This window comes from Salmo trutta, unplaced genomic scaffold (assembly GCF_901001165.1).
Source record: "Salmo trutta unplaced genomic scaffold, fSalTru1.1, whole genome shotgun sequence".
In the NCBI taxonomy this organism is placed as follows: domain Eukaryota; kingdom Metazoa; phylum Chordata; class Actinopteri; order Salmoniformes; family Salmonidae; genus Salmo; species Salmo trutta.
In genome coordinates, this window is record NW_021823154.1 from 2,746,582 (window position 1) to 2,764,853 (window position 18,272).

The following is an 18,272-nucleotide window of genomic DNA, read 5'->3' on the forward strand; positions in this document are numbered from 1 at the left end:
CTCTCCCTGGTCGTACCACTGCACAGCCCAGCATAGCGACTGCCTCCTCCCACCAGCCTCATCAGACTGAGAAAAGAGAGAGACAGTAATCTTACTATTTTCTCACTAAAACACACCTATATTGTCTCTCATATTCTTCACTCCAGGTGAGAATCAATGTTGATTGAGTGACAAACTGTTTCTTACCTGAGCAGGTGAGTCCAACAGCATTACCAGGTAGACAGGTGTTGTTTTCTCTGTCTGAGGTGTCACAGTCCAGGAGAAGGGACTCTTTGCCTTTACACTGGAACTCTTTATCCCAGGTCTGACCCTCACCTTCTCCATAGAGCCCCCCCTGTAGAGCTGCAGGAGCCCCACAGCCAAGCTCCCCACAGACTACCTCTGCATCCTGCCGGTCAAAGTCAGCTTCACACACTGAGGTTCAGGACTGATTGGACTTCACCTCCAGTCTCCCAGAGCAGAGACCAGCTCCATCCACAAGCCTCACAGACTCTGGAGAAAAATACTTGGTTGAACATTCAATCAGTTTTGTTGATCACACTGTCAAGGACTAAACACAAATATGTTGGATTAAATATTGCAGTTTGCTATGTTTGATACTGTAAGAGGTAGAAATGGGTTCTTAGTCACTCAGGATAGGGTTGGGAATAATGCAGGCAGGAGACAGGAATAAGTTCACTTCACTTTATAGAAAATAAACAGCTGGACATCCATCAGGCAGCTTCACTTCAGTACCATCTGAACTACAATGATCTGCCCATGAACATCTCCCATAAACCAATAGGACAAACACAAATATAACGTTTAAATACATCTTACAACTCTCCCTCTTTTTAAATGAAATATGTAAAAAAAATATATTGTATAAATATTGTATAATGTACAAATAAATCTCTCAATATTTGTCACGACTTCCGCCGAAGTCGGCTCCTCTCCTTGTTCGTTCGGCGTTCGGCGGTCGACGTCACCGGCTTTCTAGCCATCGCCGCTCCACCTTTTCATTGTTCCATTTGTTTTGTCTTGTTCCCTGCACACCTGTTTTACATTCCCTAATCCCACTGCATGTATTTATTCCTCTGTTCCCCCATGTCTTTGTGTGAAATTGTTTCGTTACGTGTTTAGTGTGATGCGCCAGACTGGTTTTTCCCCCGGGTATCGTATTTTGACCCGTTGTATGTATTTGTCATACATTTGTATATTTGTGAGTGTTTTCGCATGTCGCCCTGACCTGAGAGAGCCTTTTTATGTCTCTATTTAGGTTTGGTCAGGGTGTGATTTGGGTGGGCATTCTATGTTCTATTTTCTATGTTTTGTATTTTTTTATTTTGGCCTGGTATGGCTCTCAATCGGGGACAGCTGTACATCGTTGTCGCTGATTGGGAGCCATACATAGGTAGCCCTTTTTCCCACCTGTCCTTGTGGGTAGTTAACTTTGTTTGTGGCACTTTGCCCTGTAAGCGTCACGGTCGTTTTGTATTGTTTATTGGTTTTGCTGGCGACATTCAAATAAAAAGGAAAATGTACCCTCACCACGCTGCACCTTGGTCTCTACTTCATCCGACGTTCGTGACATCGCACTTATTTACTTTTACCTGTGGCTGGAGGATTTTGGACGCAGTTGCGTCTGTCTTTTGTGCTTCTGCCAAATAAAGTGATGATCCTGATCGCAACTCACTGCTCTCCTGCACCTGACTTCGTACCAGTAGCGCACAACCTTGACAATATTACCAGTGTCTTACCTGAACAGGTCACATGATGATACTATTCACCATCACAGACACTTTGTCCTCTTCTGATGATGTCACACTCTGTAATAGAAGACTCATCTCCATAACGACCACCTAGTCTGACTCCTCTTCTTCCCTTTTTAAACAGAGGTCCTCTAGACTCAGCTACAACATTCCCACAGTCCAGCTCTCTACACACAACCTTAGTCTCTCTCATCATGCCCGACCACTCAGTTCCACTTTCCTCTGTAGAAGACTTCCGCTGTGCCAGGGCAGGAAGTGGTCAGACAGAGACAGAGTAGGGAGAGAGAGAGAGAGAGAGAGAGAGAGAGAGAGACAGAGGAGAAACTAACATTTTCAAGCAGACAACCAAAGAAAATGAATAACAATGACAAATGGTTTGATGAAAAATGCAAAAAACAAAACAAACATTTTGAGAAACCTGTCCAACCCAAAAACACAGAGACCCAGAAAATCTGAGCCTTCACTACGGTGAATCACTAAAACAATACAGAAATACAAAACGGAAAGAGAAGGAACAGCACGTCAGAAATCAGCTCAATGTAATTGATGGATCCATAGAATATAGGGTAGGCCGTCATTGTAAATAAGATTAACTGACTTGCCTAGTTAATTAAAGGTTACATTTAAAAATAAAAAAAAACGATTCTAACCACTTCTGGGAAAATTGGAACTCACTAACAAACAGCAACACAAAGAGTTATCTATCCAAAACGGAGATTTATGGCTGAACCACTTATCCAATTTTTGTTGGCTCTATAACAAAGAACAAACAGCAAAAACATATACATGATCAAATACACATTTTAGAATCCGCTACTAAAGACTACCAGAATGCACCAGATTCTCTAATTAAAATGAACGGACTACAGGACAGAATACAAACCCTCCAACCCAAAAGGGCATGTGGTGTTGATGGTATCCTCAATTAAATTATAAAATATACAGACAAGAAATCCCTACTGGCTATATTTAAACTCTTTAACACCATCCATAGCTCTGGCATCTTCCCCAATATTAGGAACCAAGGACTGATCACCCAAATCCACAAAAGTGTAAACAAATTTGACCCCAATAACTACCGTGGGATATGCATCAACAGCAACTTTGGGAAAATCCTCTGCATTATCATTAACAGCAGACTTGTACATTTCCTCAGTGAAAACAATGTACTGAGCAAATGTCAAATTGGCTTTTTACCAAATTACAGTACGACAGACAACGTATTCACCCTGCTAACTGACAAACAAACAAACCAAAACAAAGGCAAAGTCTTCTCATGCCTTGTTGATGTCAAAAAAGCCTTCCACTTAAAAAACTTCCAAAAGAACAAAGACATTTAAAATGTCTTATTATGTCTATATACAGTGTTGTAATGATGTGCAAATAATTAAAGTACAAAAGATGAAAAAATAAACATAAATATGGGTTGTATTTACAATGGTGTTTGTTCGTCACATAAACTGCATTAACAACACAGCACACTGTGTACCAGAGTCCTAACTAGCAGTGTCTCCTCAGCCTCCATCCTGTATGTACTAGAGTCCTAGCTAGCTAGCTAGCAGTGTCTCCTCAACCTCCATCCTGTGTGTACCAGAGTCCTAGCTAGCTAGCTAGCAGTGTCTCCTCAACCTCCATCCTGTATGTACCAGAGTCCTAGCTAGCTAGCAGTGTCTCCTCAACCTCCATCCTGTATGTACCAGAGTCCTAGCTAGCTAGCAGTGTCTCCTCAACCTCCCTCCTGTATGTACCAGAGTCCTAGCTAGCTAGCTAGGTACCAGTGTCTCCTCAGTCTCCATCCTGTATGTACTAGAGTCCTAGCTAGCTAGCTAGCAGTGTCTCCTCAACCTCCCTCCTGTATGTACCAGAGTCCTAGCTAGCTAGCAGTGTCTCCTCAACCTCCCTCCTGTATGTACCAGAGTCCTAGCTAGCTAGCTAGGTACCAGTGTCTCCTCAGTCTCCATCCTGTATGTACTAGAGTCCTAGCTAGCTAGCTAGCAGTGTCTCCTCAACCTCCCTCCTGTATGTACCAGAGTCCTAGCTAGCTAGCTAGCTACCAGTGTCTCCTCAGTCTCCATCCTGTATGTACCAGAGTCCTAGCTAGCTAGCAGTGTCTCCTCAGTCTACATCCTGTATGTACCAGAGTCCTAGCTAGCTAGCAGTGTCTCCTCAGCCTCCATCCTGTATGTACCAGAGTCCTAGCTAGCTAGCAGTGTCTCCTCAGCCTCCATCCTGTATGTACCAGTGTCCTAGCTAGCTAGCTACCAGTGTCTCCTCAGCCCTCATCCTGTATGTACAAGAGTCCAAGCTAGCTAGCAGTGTCTCCTCAGCCTCCATCCTGTATGTACCAGAGTCCTAGCTAGCTAGCTAGCAGTGTTTCCTCAGCCTCCATCCTGTATGTACCAGAGTCCTTGCTAGCTAGCTACCAGTGTCTCCTCAGCCCTCATCCTGTATGTACCAGAGTCCTAGCTAGCTAGCTAGCAGTGTCTCCTCAGCCTCCATCCTGTATGTACCAGAGTCCTAGCTAGCTAGCAGTGTCTCCTCAGCCTCCATCCTGTATGTACCAGAGTCCTAGCTAGCTAGCAGTGTCTCCTCAGCCTCCATCCTGTATGTACCAGAGTCCTAGCTAGCTAGCTAGCAGTGTCTCCTCAGCCTCCATCCTGTATGTACCAGAGTCCTAGCTAGCTAGCTAGCAGTGTCTCCTCAGCCTCCATCCTGTATGTACCAGAGTCCTAGCTAGCTAGCAGTGTCTCCTCAGCCTCCATCCTGTATGTACCAGAGTCCTAGCTAGCTAGCAGTGTCTCCTCAACCTCCCTCCTGTATGTACCAGAGTCCTAGCTAGCTAGCTAGGTACCAGTGTCTCCTCAGTCTCCATCCTGTATGTACTAGAGTCCTAGCTAGCTAGCTAGCAGTGTCTCCTCAACCTCCCTCCTGTATGTACCAGAGTCCTAGCTAGCTAGCTAGCTACCAGTGTCTCCTCAGTCTCCATCCTGTATGTACCAGAGTCCTAGCTAGCTAGCAGTGTCTCCTCAGTCTACATCCTGTATGTACCAGAGTCCTAGCTAGCTAGCAGTGTCTCCTCAGCCTCCATCCTGTATGTACCAGAGTCCTAGCTAGCTAGCAGTGTCTCCTCAGCCTCCATCCTGTATGTACCAGAGTCCTAGCTAGCTAGCTACCAGTGTCTCCTCAGCCCTCATCCTGTATGTACAAGAGTCCAAGCTAGCTAGCAGTGTCTCCTCAGCCTCCATCCTGTATGTACCAGAGTCCTAGCTAGCTAGCTAGCAGTGTTTCCTCAGCCTCCATCCAGTATGTACCAGAGTCCTAGCTAGCTAGCTACCAGTGTCTCCTCAGCCCTCATCCTGTATGTACCAGAGTCCTAGCTAGCTAGCTAGCAGTGTCTCCTCAGCCTTCATCCTGTATGTACCAGAGTCCTAGCTAGCTAGCAGTGTCTCCTCAGCCTCCATCCTGTATGTACCAGAGTCCTAGCTAGCTAGCTAGCAGTGTCTCCTCAGCCTCCATCCTGTATGTACCAGAGTCCTAGCTAGCTAGCAGTGTCTCCTCAGCCTCCATCCTGTATGTACCAGAGTCCTAGCTAGCTAGCAGTGATCTCCTCAGCCTCCATCCTGTATGTACCAGAGTCCTAGCTAGCTAGCAGTGTCTCCTCAGCCTCCATCCTGTATGTACCAGAGTCCTAGCTAGCTAGCAGTGTCTCCTCAGCCTCCATCCTGTATGTACCAGAGTCCTAGCTAGCTAGCAGTGTCTCCTCAGCCTCCACCTGTATGTACCAGAGTCCTAGCTAGCTAGCAGTGTCTCCTCAGCCTCCATCCTGTATGTACCAGAGTCCTAGCTAGCTAGCAGTGTCTCCTCAGCCTCCATCCTGTATGTACCAGAGTCCTAGCTAGCTAGCAGTGTCTCCTCAGCCTCCATCCTGTATGTACCAGAGTCCTAGCTAGCTAGCTAGCAGTGTCTCCTCAGCCTCCATCCTGTATGTACCAGAGTCCTAGCTAGCTAGCAGTGTCTCCTCAGCCTCCATCCTGTATGTACCAGAGTCCTAGCTAGCTAGCAGTGTCTCCTCAGCCTCCATCCTGTATGTACCAGAGTCCTAGCTAGCTAGCAGTGTCTCCTCAGCCTCCATCCTGTATGTACCAGAGTCCTAGCTAGCTAGCTAGCAGTGTCTCCTCAGCCTCCATCCTGTATGTACCAGAGTCCTAGCTAGCTAGCAGTGTCTCCTCAGCCTCCATCCTGTATGTACCAGAGTCCTAGCTAGCTAGCTAGCAGTGTCTCCTCAGCCTCCATCCTGTATGTACCAGAGTCCTAGCTAGCTAGCTAGCAGTGTCTCCTCAGCCTCCATCCTGTATGTACCAGAGTCCTAGCTAGCTAGCAGTGTCTCCTCAGCCTCCATCCTGTATGTACCAGAGTCCTAGCTAGCTAGCAGTGTCTCCTCAACCTCCCTCCTGTATGTACCAGAGTCCTAGCTAGCTAGCTAGGTACCAGTGTCTCCTCAGTCTCCATCCTGTATGTACCAGAGTCCTAGCTAGCTAGCAGTGTCTCCTCAGTCTACATCCTGTATGTACCAGAGTCCTAGCTAGCTAGCAGTGTCTCCTCAGCCTCCATCCTGTATGTACCAGAGTCCTAGCTAGCTAGCAGTGTCTCCTCAGCCTCCATCCTGTATGTACCAGAGTCCTAGCTAGCTAGCTACCAGTGTCTCCTCAGCCCTCATCCTGTATGTACAAGAGTCCAAGCTAGCTAGCAGAGTCTCCTCAGCCTCCATCCTGTATGTACCAGAGTCCTAGCTAGCTAGCTAGCAGTGTTTCCTCAGCCTCCATCCTGTATGTACCAGAGTCCTAGCTAGCTAGCTACCAGTGTCTCCTCAGCCCTCATCCTGTATGTACCAGAGTCCTAGCTAGCTAGCTAGCAGTGTCTCCTCAGCCTTCATCCTGTATGTACCAGAGTCCTAGCTAGCTAGCAGTGTCTCCTCAGCCTCCATCCTGTATGTACCAGAGTCCTAGCTAGCTAGCTAGCAGTGTCTCCTCAGCCTCCATCCTGTATGTACCAGAGTCCTAGCTAGCTAGCAGTGTCTCCTCAGCCTCCATCCTGTATGTACCAGAGTCCTAGCTAGCTAGCAGTGTCTCCTCAGCCTCCATCCTGTATGTACCAGAGTTCTAGCTAGCAGTGTCTCCTCAGCCTCCATCCTGTATGTACCAGAGTCCTAGCTAGCTAGCAGTGTCTCCTCAACCTCCATCCTGTGTGTACCAGAGTCCTAGCTAGCTAGCTAGCAGTGTCTCCTCAACCTCCATCCTGTGTGTACCAGAGTCCTAGCTAGCTAGCTAGCAGTGTCTCCTCAGCCTCCCTCCTGTATGTACCAGAGTCCTAGCTAGCTAGCTAGGTACCAGTGTCTCCTCAGTCTCCATCCTGTATGTACTAGAGTCCTAGCTAGCTAGCTAGCAGTGTCTCCTCAACCTCCCTCCTGTATGTACCAGAGTCCTAGCTAGCTAGCTAGCTACCAGTGTCTCCTCAGTCTCCATCCTGTATGTACCAGAGTCCTAGCTAGCTAGCAGTGTCCTCCTCAGTCTACATCCTGTATGTACCAGAGTCCTAGCTAGCTAGCAGTGTCTCCTCAGCCTCCATCCTGTATGTACCAGAGTCCTAGCTAGCTAGCAGTGTCTCCTCAGCCTCCATCCTGTATGTACCAGAGTCCTAGCTAGCTAGCTACCAGTGTCTCCTCAGCCCTCATCCTGTATGTACAAGAGTCCAAGCTAGCTAGCAGTGTCTCCTCAGCCTCCATCCTGTATGTACCAGAGTCCTAGCTAGCTAGCTAGCAGTGTTTCCTCAGCCTCCATCCTGTATGTACCAGAGTCCTAGCTAGCTAGCTACCAGTGTCTCCTCAGCCCTCATCCTGTATGTACCAGAGTCCTAGCTAGCTAGCTAGCAGTGTCTCCTCAGCCTTCATCCTGTATGTACCAGAGTCCTAGCTAGCTAGCAGTGTCTCCTCAGCCTCCATCCTGTATGTACCAGAGTCCTAGCTAGCTAGCTAGCAGTGTCTCCTCAGCCTCCATCCTGTATGTACCAGAGTCCTAGCTAGCTAGCAGTGTCTCCTCAGCCTCCATCCTGTATGTACCAGAGTCCTAGCTAGCTAGCAGTGTCTCCTCAGCCTCCATCCTGTATGTACCAGAGTTCTAGCTAGCAGTGTCTCCTCAGCCTCCATCCTGTATGTACCAGAGTCCTAGCTAGCTAGCAGTGTCTCCTCAACCTCCATCCTGTGTGTACCAGAGTCCTAGCTAGCTAGCTAGCAGTGTCTCCTCAACCTCCATCCTGTGTGTACCAGAGTCCTAGCTAGCTAGCTAGCAGTGTCTCCTCAGCCTCCATCCTGTGTGTACCAGAGTCCTAGCTAGCTAGCTAGCAGTGTCTCCTCAGCCTCCATCCTGTATGTACCAGAGTCCTAGCTAGCTAGCAGTGTCTCCTCAACCTCCATCCTGTATGTACCAGAGTCCTAGCTAGCTAGCAGTGTCTCCTCAGCCTCCATCCTGTATGTACCAGAGTCCTAGCTAGCTAGCTAGCAGTGTCCCCTCAGCCTCCATCCTGTATGTACCAGAGTCTTAGCTAGCTAGCAGTGTCTCCTCAGCCTCCATCCTGTATGTACCAGAGTCCTAGCTAGCTAGCAGTGTCTCCTCAGCCTCCATCCTGTATGTACCAGAGTCCTAGCTAGCTAGCTAGCAGTGTCTCCTCAGCCTCCATCCTGTATGTACCAGAGTCCTATCTAGCTAGCAGTGTCTCCTCAGCCTCCATCCTGTATGTACCAGAGTCCTAGCTAGCTAGCAGTGTCTCCTCAGCCTCCATCCTGTAATGTACCAGAGTCCTAGCTAGCTAGCTAGCAGTGTCTCCTCAGCCTCCATCCTGTATGTACCAGAGTCCTAGCTAGCTAGCAGTGTCTCCTCAGCCTCCATCCTGTATGTACCAGAGTCCTAGCTAGCTAGCAGTGTCTCCTCAGCCTCCATCCTGTATGTACCAGAGTCCTAGCTAGCTAGCTAGCAGTGTCTCCTCAGCCTCCATCCTGTATGTACCAGAGTCCTAGCTAGCTAGCAGTGTCTCCTCAGCCTCCATCCTGTATGTACCAGAGTCCTAGCTAGCTAGCAGTGTCTCCTCAGCCTCCATCCTGTATGTACCAGAGTCCTAGCTAGCTAGCAGTGTCTCCTCAACCTCCATCCTGTGTGTACCAGAGTCCTAGCTAGCTAGCTAGCAGTGTCTCCTCAACCTCCATCCTGTGTGTACCAGAGTCCTAGCTAGCTAGCTAGCAGTGTCTCCTCAACCTCCATCCTGTGTGTACCAGAGTCCTAGCTAACTAGCTAGCAGTGTCTCCTCAGCCTCCATCCTGTATGTACCAGAGTCCCTAGCTAGCTAGCAGTGTCTCCTCAGCCTCCATCCTGTATGTACCAGAGTCCTAGCTAGCTAGCTAGCAGTGTCTCCTCAGCCTCCATCCTGTATGTACCAGAGTCCTAGCTAGCTAGCAGTGACTCCTCAGCCTCCATCCTGTATGTACCAGAGTCCTAGCTAGCTAGCAGTGTCTCCTCAGCCTCCATCCTGTATGTACCAGAGTCCTAGCTAGCTAGCTAGCAGTGTCTCCTCAGCCTCCATCCTGTATGTACCAGAGTCCTAGCTAGCTAGCAGTGTCTCCTCAGCCTCCATCCTGTATGTACCAGAGTCCTAGCTAGCTAGCAGTGTCTCCTCAGCCTCCATCCTGTATGTACCAGAGTCCTAGCTAGCTAGCTAGCAGTGTCTCCTCAGCCTCCATCCTGTATGTACCAGAGTCCTAGCTAGCTAGCAGTGTCTCCTCAGCCTCCATCCTGTATGTACCAGAGTCCTAGCTAGCTAGCAGTGTCTCCTCAGCCTCCATCCTGTATGTACCAGAGTCCTAGCTAGCTAGCTAGCAGTGTCTCCTCAGCCTCCATCCTGTATGTACCAGAGTCCTAGCTAGCTAGCTAGCAGTGTCTCCTCAGCCTCCATCCTGTATGTACCAGAGTCCTAGCTAGCTAGCAGTGTCTCCTCAGCCTCCATCCTGTATGTACCAGAGTCCTAGCTAGCTAGCAGTGTCTCCTCAGCCTCCATCCTGTATGTACCAGAGTCCTAGCTAGCTAGCAGTGTCTCCTCAACCTCCATCCTGTATGTACCAGAGTCCTAGCTAGCTAGCAGTGTCTCCTCAGCCTCCATCCTGTATGTACCAGAGTCCTAGCTAGCTAGCTAGCAGTGTCTCCTCAGCCTCCATCCTGTATGTACCAGAGTCCTAGCTAGCTAGCAGTGTCTCCTCAGCCTCCATCCTGTATGTACCAGAGTCCTAGCTAGCCAGCCTCCCTCCTAGCTTAAAAATGGACCAATGAAGATTGTTTCCTGCAAATGTAGGAATGCCCACGTATAGGAACACCCCCAAAATACCGGGCTGCAATCACCTCCTTCTCATCTGTCTTCCTCCCCCCTTCCACTCCCCTCAGGCAGAGAGACATGTGCTACACGGCCTCTTTAAATCCGCTCAGACTGCCTGGGTATCTACGCGCATGCTCTGTAGAAAGAGGAAGCGATGTTTGGCTGATGTGGACAATTCAACGGGGTGAGATTATCTCCCGCAAAGTAAACTAGCGACTGTCGATGTAAAAAAAAACAATGGAGCGATGAAAATATGTAACGCTTGAACCAAACAATTTTTCAATTTGTAAAAGCTGAAGAAAAAAAAAAGCGATCCACAATGATGTCAGAATGCGAAGTAAACGAGACCGAGCCGGTGGTGGCGGCTGACATACCCCCGGTAGCCTCCGCTGCTGCTACCACGGATCTCAACTTTCGGTCAGAGGATCCGCTGTCGACGTTGTTCGATAGGAACACAGTCGGGTCTGGGTCTAACCCGGGGGTCGCGGTTCGCATCTCGGGTTCGTGTGAAAGCGTTCTTACCGAATTGGAGACGGACGGTTCTGGGGAAGAGGCTCTGTTGTTGCCGTGTTTATCCGGAGGCACGTCGTCACCTCGGGGCGAGAGGCAGAAGAGGACGAGGCGGAACCGACGGAGTTCATCGTCGGATAAAGATAACCTTACCTCGCCAGGTAAAGAGTCGGTGGTGATACGGAGGTTCATGTTAGTAGCTTGCTAGCCAAGGCGTTTCTCTCTCTCTCTCTATTTTGTTCTTTTAACTATTTAAAAGTGCAAAAGGGAAAATAAATATGGGTTGTATTTACAATGGTGTTTGTTCTTCACTGGTTGACCTTTTCTTGTGGCAACAGGTCACACATCTTGCTGCTGTGATGGAACACTGTGGTATTTCACCCAGTAGATATGGGAGTTTATCAAAGTCGGGTTTGTTTTCAAATTCTTTGTGGATCTGTGTAATCTGAGGGAAATATGTCTCTCTAATATGGTCGTACATTTGGCAGGAAGTTAGGAAATGCAGCTCAGTTTCCACCTCATTTTGTGGGCAGTGTTGCACATAGCCTGTCTTCTCTTGAGAGCCAGGTCTGCCTACGGCAATCTTTCTCAATAGCAAGGCTGTGCTCACTGAGTCTGTACATAGTCAAAGGTTTCCTTAAGTTTGGGTCAGTCACAGTGGTCAGGTATTCTGCCACTGTGTCTCTCTCTGTTTAGGGCCAAATAGCATTCTAGTTTGCTCTGTTTTTTTGTTTGTTAATTCTTTCCAATTACTTGACACATTATCTTTTGTTTTCTTATTATTTCGTTGGGTCTATTTGTGTTGCTGTCCTGAGTCTCTACCCAGTTCTCCCGCAGTTCTCCCTCTCTCTCTCCCCAGCTCTCTCTCCCCCAGTTCTCCCCCAGTTCTCCCCCAGTTCTCCCGCAGATCTCCCCCCAGATCTCCCTCTCTCGCTCTCTCTCTCCCCCCAGCTCTCCCTCTCTCTGCCCCCCAGCTCTCCCTCTCTCTGCCTCCCAGCTCTCCCTCTCTCTGCCCCCCAGCTCTCCCTCTCTCTGCCCCCCAGCTCTCCCTCTCTCTGCCCCCCAGCTCTCCCTCTCTCTGCCCCCCAGCTCTCCCTTTCTCTGCCCCCCAGCTCTCCCTCTCTCTGCCCCCCAGCTCTCCCTCTCTCTGCCCCCCAGCTCTCCCTCCCCCCGCCCCCCAGCTCTCCCTCTCTCTGCCCCCCAGCTCTCCCTCTCTCTGCCCCCCAGCTCTCCCTCTCTCTCCCCCCAGCTCTCCCTCTCTCTCCCCCCCAGCTCTCCCTCCTCTCCCCCCCCAGCTCTCCCTCTCTCTCTCTCCCCCCAGCTCTCCCCCTCTCTCTCTCCCCCAGCTCTCCCTCTATCCCCCCAGCTCTCTCTCTCTCTCTCTCTCTCTCTCTCTCTCTCTCTCTCTCTCTCTCCCCCAGCACTCTCTGTCCCCCAGCTCTCCCTCCTTCTCTCTCCCCCCAGCACTCTCTGTCCCCAGCTCTCACTCTCTCTCCCGCCAGCTCTCCCTCTCTCCTGCCAGCTCTCCCTCTCTCCCCCCAGCACTCTCTCTCCCCCCAGCTCTCCCTCTCTCTCCCCCCAGCTCTCCCTCTCTCCTGCCAGCTCTCCCTCTCTCCCCCCAGCTCTCCCTCTCTCTGTCCCCCATCTCTCTCTGTCCCCCATCTCTCTCTCCCCCCAGCTCTCCCTCTCTCTGTCCCCCATCTCTCTCTGTCCCCCATCTCTCTCTCTCTCTGTCTGATGGTGTTATATGGAGCTGTGTTGTTGATGTCATCAGTTGTTCTCCTTTGCTTTCTAAATGGGGGAGAGGCAGTGTCATCCGCTTAGACCGTGTGTGTGTGTGTGTGGGGGGGGGACTCTGTCTGTGTGTGTGTTGGGCTCTCTCTGTTTGTGTGTGAGGGCTGTGTGTGTGTGGCTCTCTGTGTGTGTGTGTGTGTGTGTGTGTGTGTTGGGCTCTCTGTGTGTGTGTTGGGCTCTCTGTGTGTGTGTTGGGCTCTCTGTGTGTGTGTTGGGCTCTCTGTGTGTGTGTTGGGCTCTCTGTGTGTGTGTTGGGCTCTCTGTGTGTGTGTGTTGGGCTCTCTCTGTGTGTGTGTGTGGGGGGCTCTGTGTGTGTTTGTGTGTGTGGGCTCTGTGTGTGTTTGTGTGTGTGGGCTCTGTGTGTGTGTGTGGGCTCTCTCTGTGTGTGTGGGGGGGGGGCTCTCTCTGTGTGTGTGTGTGTGTGTGTGGGGGCTCTCTCTGTGTGTCTGTGTGTGTGTGTGTGTGTGGCTCTGTGTGTGGGCTCTCTCTGTGTGTGTGTGTGTGTGGGGGGGGGGGGGGGTGCTCTGTGTGTGTGTGTGGCTCTCTGTGTGTGTTGGGCTCTCTGTGTGTGTGTGTGGGGCCCTGTGTGTTTAACCGCCATGTTATATGGAGTCATGTTTCTCTTGACTTTGCACCTAGCTCTCAGTGCGTTTGCCTCCCAAACAACACCCTATTCCCTACATAGTGCACTACTTTTGACCAGAGCCCTATGTAGGGGATAGGGTGCTGTTTGGGAGGCAAGCCTACACCCTCCACCAGAGTCAACCACAACCAAAGCAAACAAATGCTGACGCTGCAGAGTTGAACTGATACCACAGCTGTAGATGCTGCGTTAGCTAGTTACATACACATGTACTGATCTCTCTTTCAATTCCACTTGCAATTTAAGGGCTTTTTTTGGCATGGGAACATGTGTTATTGCCAAAGCAAGTGAAATAGATACTAAAAAAAAGTTTTATAAAAAATGAACAGTAAACATTACACTCAAAGAAGTTCCAAAAGAATAAAGACATTACAAATGTCATGTTATGTCTATATACAGTGTTGTAACAATGTACCAATGGTTAAAGTACAAAAGGGCAAATAAATAAACATAAATATGGGTTGTATTTACAATGGTGTTTGTTCTTCACTGTTTGACATTTTCTTGTGGCAACAGGTCACACATCTTGCTGCTGTGATGGAACACTGTGGTATTTCACCCAGTAGATATGGGAGTTTATCAAAATCGGGTTTGTTTTCAAATTCTTTGTGGATCTGTGTAATCTGAGGGAAATATGTGTCTCTAATATGGTCATACATTTGGCAGGAGGTTAGGAAGTTCAGTTTCCACATCATTTTGTGGTCAGTGTTGCACATAGCCTGTCTTCCCTTGAGAGCCAGGTCTGCCTACGGCGGCCTTTCTCAATAGCAAGGCTGTGCTCACTGAGTCTCTCTGTTTCTCTCTCCATGTCTCTGTCTCTCTCAATTCATTTTAAGGGTTTTATTGGCATGGGAAACATATGTTTACATTGCCAAAGCAAGTGACCTAGATATTAAACAAAAGTGAAATAAACAATAAAACATTTACAGGAAACATTTCTCTCTCTCTCTCTCTCTCTCTCTCTCTGTCTATCTCTGTGGAGAGGGCATGTTCAAATATACATTTGTAATGGGAAACATATGTTTATTTTTGTTTTAATGTAATGACGATGGCCTATTTTTAAAGAAAAACAAGTCAAAATTCTCTCTCTCTCCCCCCCTCCATTCAGGTAACAGTAGCGGAGACTTTAACCATTTCCCCGGCGACCCAGAGTTTGGTGACATCATTCAGAGGGCGGAGCAGGCCATCGAGGGCGGAGTCTTCCCAGAGAGAATCTCTCAGGGTTCTAGCGGGAGTTACTTCGTTAAAGACTCCAAAGGGGTGAGGAAAGGGGGAGTGGGGGGGGGGGGGGTGAAGTGGAAGATATGGAGGAGGAGGGGGTATTTTGTCAAAGACCACGGAGGGAGGGAGGGAGGGAGGGAGGGAGGGTGAGAATCATCCCTCATCACTACTAGCTAGGCTTTGTTCAAAACAGTCAATAACCTTTTTTAAATAACAAACTATTTCCTGTTCTTTATGTCCAGGAAGTCCTGGTGGTTTTTCTGAGCCACTGTGGTTTAACTTCTGCGTTATGTATGTGAAGAAGTTATTGTTTCATGGGTTAATCTGGTCTAGTAGGCTTCACAGCTAACAGCTGAATTCCAGTATAGGCCTACAGATGGACAGAAACATTAAAATAGATGAACACGTTGATGGGGAGGAAGCCAGCTTCAGGGACTTCCTTCACAGCAGAGACCGGTGCGTCTGGTAACCTGCTGGAGTTACACTACATGATGGGGATGATGGTCGATGCCAGCTGGCCCTGATGTGGTCCTCAGTCTCTCTGTAGTCTGTGATGGAGTTGTCCTGCTGGCCCTGATGTGGTCCTCAGTCTCTCTGTAGTCTGTGACGCCAGGTGATGGAGTTGTCTTGCTGGCCCTGATGTGGTCCTCAGTCTCTCTGTAGTCTGTGATGCCAGGTGATGGAGTTGTCTTGCTGGCCCTAATGTGGTCCTCAGTCTCTCTGTAGTCTGTGATGCCAGGTGATGGAGTTGTCCAGCTGGCCCTGATGTGGTCCTCAGTCTCTCTGTAGTCTGTGATGCCAGGTGATGGAGTTGTCCTGCTGGCCCTGATGTGGTCCTCAGTCTCTCTGTAGTCTGTTATGTCCAGGTGATGGAGTTGTCCTGCTGGCCCTGATGTGGTCCTCAGTCTCTCTGTCGTCTGTTATGTCCAGGTGATGGAGTTGTCCTGCTGGCCCTAATGTGGTCCTCAGTCTCTCTGTAGTCTGTGATGCCAGGTGATGGAGTTGTCTTGCTGGCCCTGTTGTGGTCCTCAGTCTCTCTGTAGTCTGTGATGCCAGGTGATGGAGTTGTCTTGCAGGCCCTAATGTGGTCCTCAGTCTCTCTGTAGTCTGTGATGCCAGGTGATGGAGTTGTCCAGCTGGCCCTGATGTGGTCCTCAGTCTCTCTGTAGTCTGTGATGCCAGGTGATGGAGTTGTCCTGCTGGCCCTAATGTGGTCCTCAGTCTCTCTGTAGTCTGTGATGCCAGGTGATGGAGTTGTCCTGCTGGCCCTGATGTGGTCCTCAGTCTCTCTGTAGTCTGTGATGCCAGGTGATGGAGTTGTCCTGCTGGCCCTGATGTGGTCCTCAGTCTCTCTGTAGTCTGTGTTGCCAGGTGATGGAGTTGTCCTGCTGGCCCTGATGTGGTCCTCAGTCTCTCTGTAGTCTGTGATGCCAGGTGATGGAGTTGTCCAGCTGGCCCTGATGTGGTCCTCAGTCTCTCTGTAGTCTGTGATGCCAGGTGATGGAGTTGTCCAGCTGGCCCTGATGTGGTCCTCAGTCTCTCTGTAGTCTGTGTTGCCAGGTGATGGAGTTGTCCTGCTGGCCCTGATGTGGTCCTCAGTCTCTCTGTAGTCTGTGATGCCAGGTGATGGAGTTGTCCAGCTGGCCCTGATGTGGTCCTCAGTCTCTCTGTAGTCTGTGATGCCAGGTGATGGAGTTGTCCAGCTGGCCCTGATGTGGTCCTCAGTCTCTCTGTAGTCTGTGATGCCAGGTGATGGAGTTGTCCAGCTGGCCCTAATGTGGTCCTCAGTCTCTCTGTAGTCTGTGATGCCAGGTGATGGAGTTGTCCTGCTGGCCCTGATGTGGTCCTCAGTCTCTCTGTAGTCTGTTATGTCCAGGTGATGGAGTTGTCCTGCTGGCTCTGATGTGGTCCTCAGTCTCTCTGTAGTCTGTGATGCCAGGTGATGGAGTTGTCCTGCTGGCCCTGATGTGGTCCTCAGTCTCTCTGTAGTCTGTGATGCCAGGTGATGGAGTTGTCCAGCTGGCCCTGATGTGGTCCTCAGTCTCTCTGTAGTCTGTGACGCCAGGTGATGGAGTTGTCTTGCTGGCTCTGATGTGGTCCTCAGTCTCTCTGTAGTCTGTGATGCCAGGTGATGGAGTTGTCCTGCTGGCCCTGATGTAGTCCTCAGTCTCTCTGTAGTCTGTGATGCCAGGTGATGGAGTTGTCCAGCTGGCCCTGATGTAGTCCTCAGTCTCTCTGTAGTCTGTGATGCCAGGTGATGGAGTTGTCCTGCTGGCCCTGATGTGGTCCTCAGTCTCTCTGTAGTCTGTGATGCCAGGTGATGGAGTTGTCTTGCTGGCCCTGATGTGGTCCTCAGTCTCTCTGTAGTCTGTGATGCCAGGTGATGGAGTTGTCCTGCTGGCCCTGATGTGGTCCTCAGTCTCTCTGTAGTCTGTGATGCCAGGTGATGGAGTTGTCCTGCTGGCCCTGATGTGGTCCTCAGTCTCTCTGTAGTCTGTGATGCCAGGTGATGGAGTTGTCCAGCTGGCCCTGATGTGGTCCTCAGTCTCTCTGTAGTCTGTGATGCCAGGTGATGGAGTTGTACTGCTGGCTCTGATGTAGTCATCAGTCTCTCTGTAGTCTGTGATGCCAGGTGATGGAGTTGTCCTGCTGGCCCTGATGTGGTCCTCAGTCTCTCTGTAGTCTGTGATGGAGTTGTCCTGCTGGCTCTGATGTGGTCCTCAGTCTCTCTGTAGTCTGTTATGTCCAGGTGATGGAGTTGTCTTGCTGGCCCTGATGTGGTCCTCAGTCTCTCTGTAGTCTGTGATGCCAGGTGATGGAGTTGTCTTGCTGGCCCTGATGTGGTCCTCAGTCTCTCTGTAGTCTGTGATGCCAGGTGATGGAGTTGTCTTGCTGGCCCTGATGTGGTCCTCAGTCTCTCTGTAGTCTGTGATGTCCAGGTGATGGAGTTGTCTTGCTGGCCCTGATGTGGTCCTCAGTCTCTCTGTAGTCTGTGATGCCAGGTGATGGAGTTGTCTTGCTGGCCCATCACTACATCAGATCAGTAGTCTTTCATTAGGGCCTAGGCTGGGTTACTGTAAAGCTCTTTCATTAGGATCTAGGCTGGGTTACTGTAAAGCTCTTTCATTAGGATCTAGGCTGGGTTACTGTAAAGCTCTTTCATTAGGGTCTAGGCTGGGTTACTGTAAAGCTCTTTCATTAGGATCTAGGCTGGGTTACTGTAAAGCTCTTTCATTAGGATCTAGGCTGGGTTACTGTAAAGCTCTTTCATTAGAGTCTAGGCTGGGTTACTGTAAAGCTCTTTCATTAGGATCTAGGCTGGGTTACTGTAAAGCTCTTTCATTAGGATCTAGGCCGGGTTACTGTAAAGCTCTTTCATTAGGATCTAGGCCGGGTTACTGTAAAGCTCTTTCATTAGGATCTAGGCCGGGTTACTGTAAAGCTCTTTCATTAGGGTCTAGGTTGGGTTACCGTAAAGCTCTTTCATTAGGATCTAGGCCAGGTTACTGTAAAGCTCTTTCATTAGGATCTAGGCCAGGTTACTGTAAAGCTCTTTCATTAGGATCTAGGCTGGGTTACTGTAAAGCTCTTTCATTAGGATCTAGGCTGGATTACTGTAAAGCTCTTTCATTAGGATCTAGGCTGGGTTACTGTAAAGCTCTTTCATTAGGATCTAGGCCAGGTTACTGTAAAGCTCTTTCATTAGGATCTAGGCTGGGTTACTGTAAAGCTCTTTCATTAGGATCTAGGCTGGGTTACTGTAAAGCTCTTTCATTAGGATCTAGGCTGGGTTACTGTAAAGCTCTTTCATTAGGGTCTAGGCCGGGTTACTGTAAAGCTCTTTCATTAGGATCTAGGCCGGGTTACTGTAAAGCTCTTTCATTAGGATCTAGGCCGGGTTACTGTATACCTCTTTCATTAGGATCTAGGCCAGGTTACTG

At 49.5% G+C, this 18,272-nt stretch overlaps 1 protein-coding gene across 1 annotated transcript in view; it reads left to right on the forward strand.

Moving 5' to 3' along the window:
• The first annotated feature begins 10,273 nt into the window (after positions 1-10,273).
• LOC115189483 (phosphatidylinositol 4-kinase type 2-beta) overlaps positions 10,274-18,272 on the forward strand; it is a 29,816-nt gene continuing 21,817 nt past the window's right edge. The window contains exons 1-2 of the mRNA XM_029748100.1: positions 10,274-10,834; positions 14,219-14,370. Of these exons, the coding sequence (XP_029603960.1) occupies positions 10,483-10,834; positions 14,219-14,370 (504 nt within the window). The 5' untranslated portion in view covers positions 10,274-10,482. The remainder of the gene's footprint in view (positions 10,835-14,218; positions 14,371-18,272) is intronic.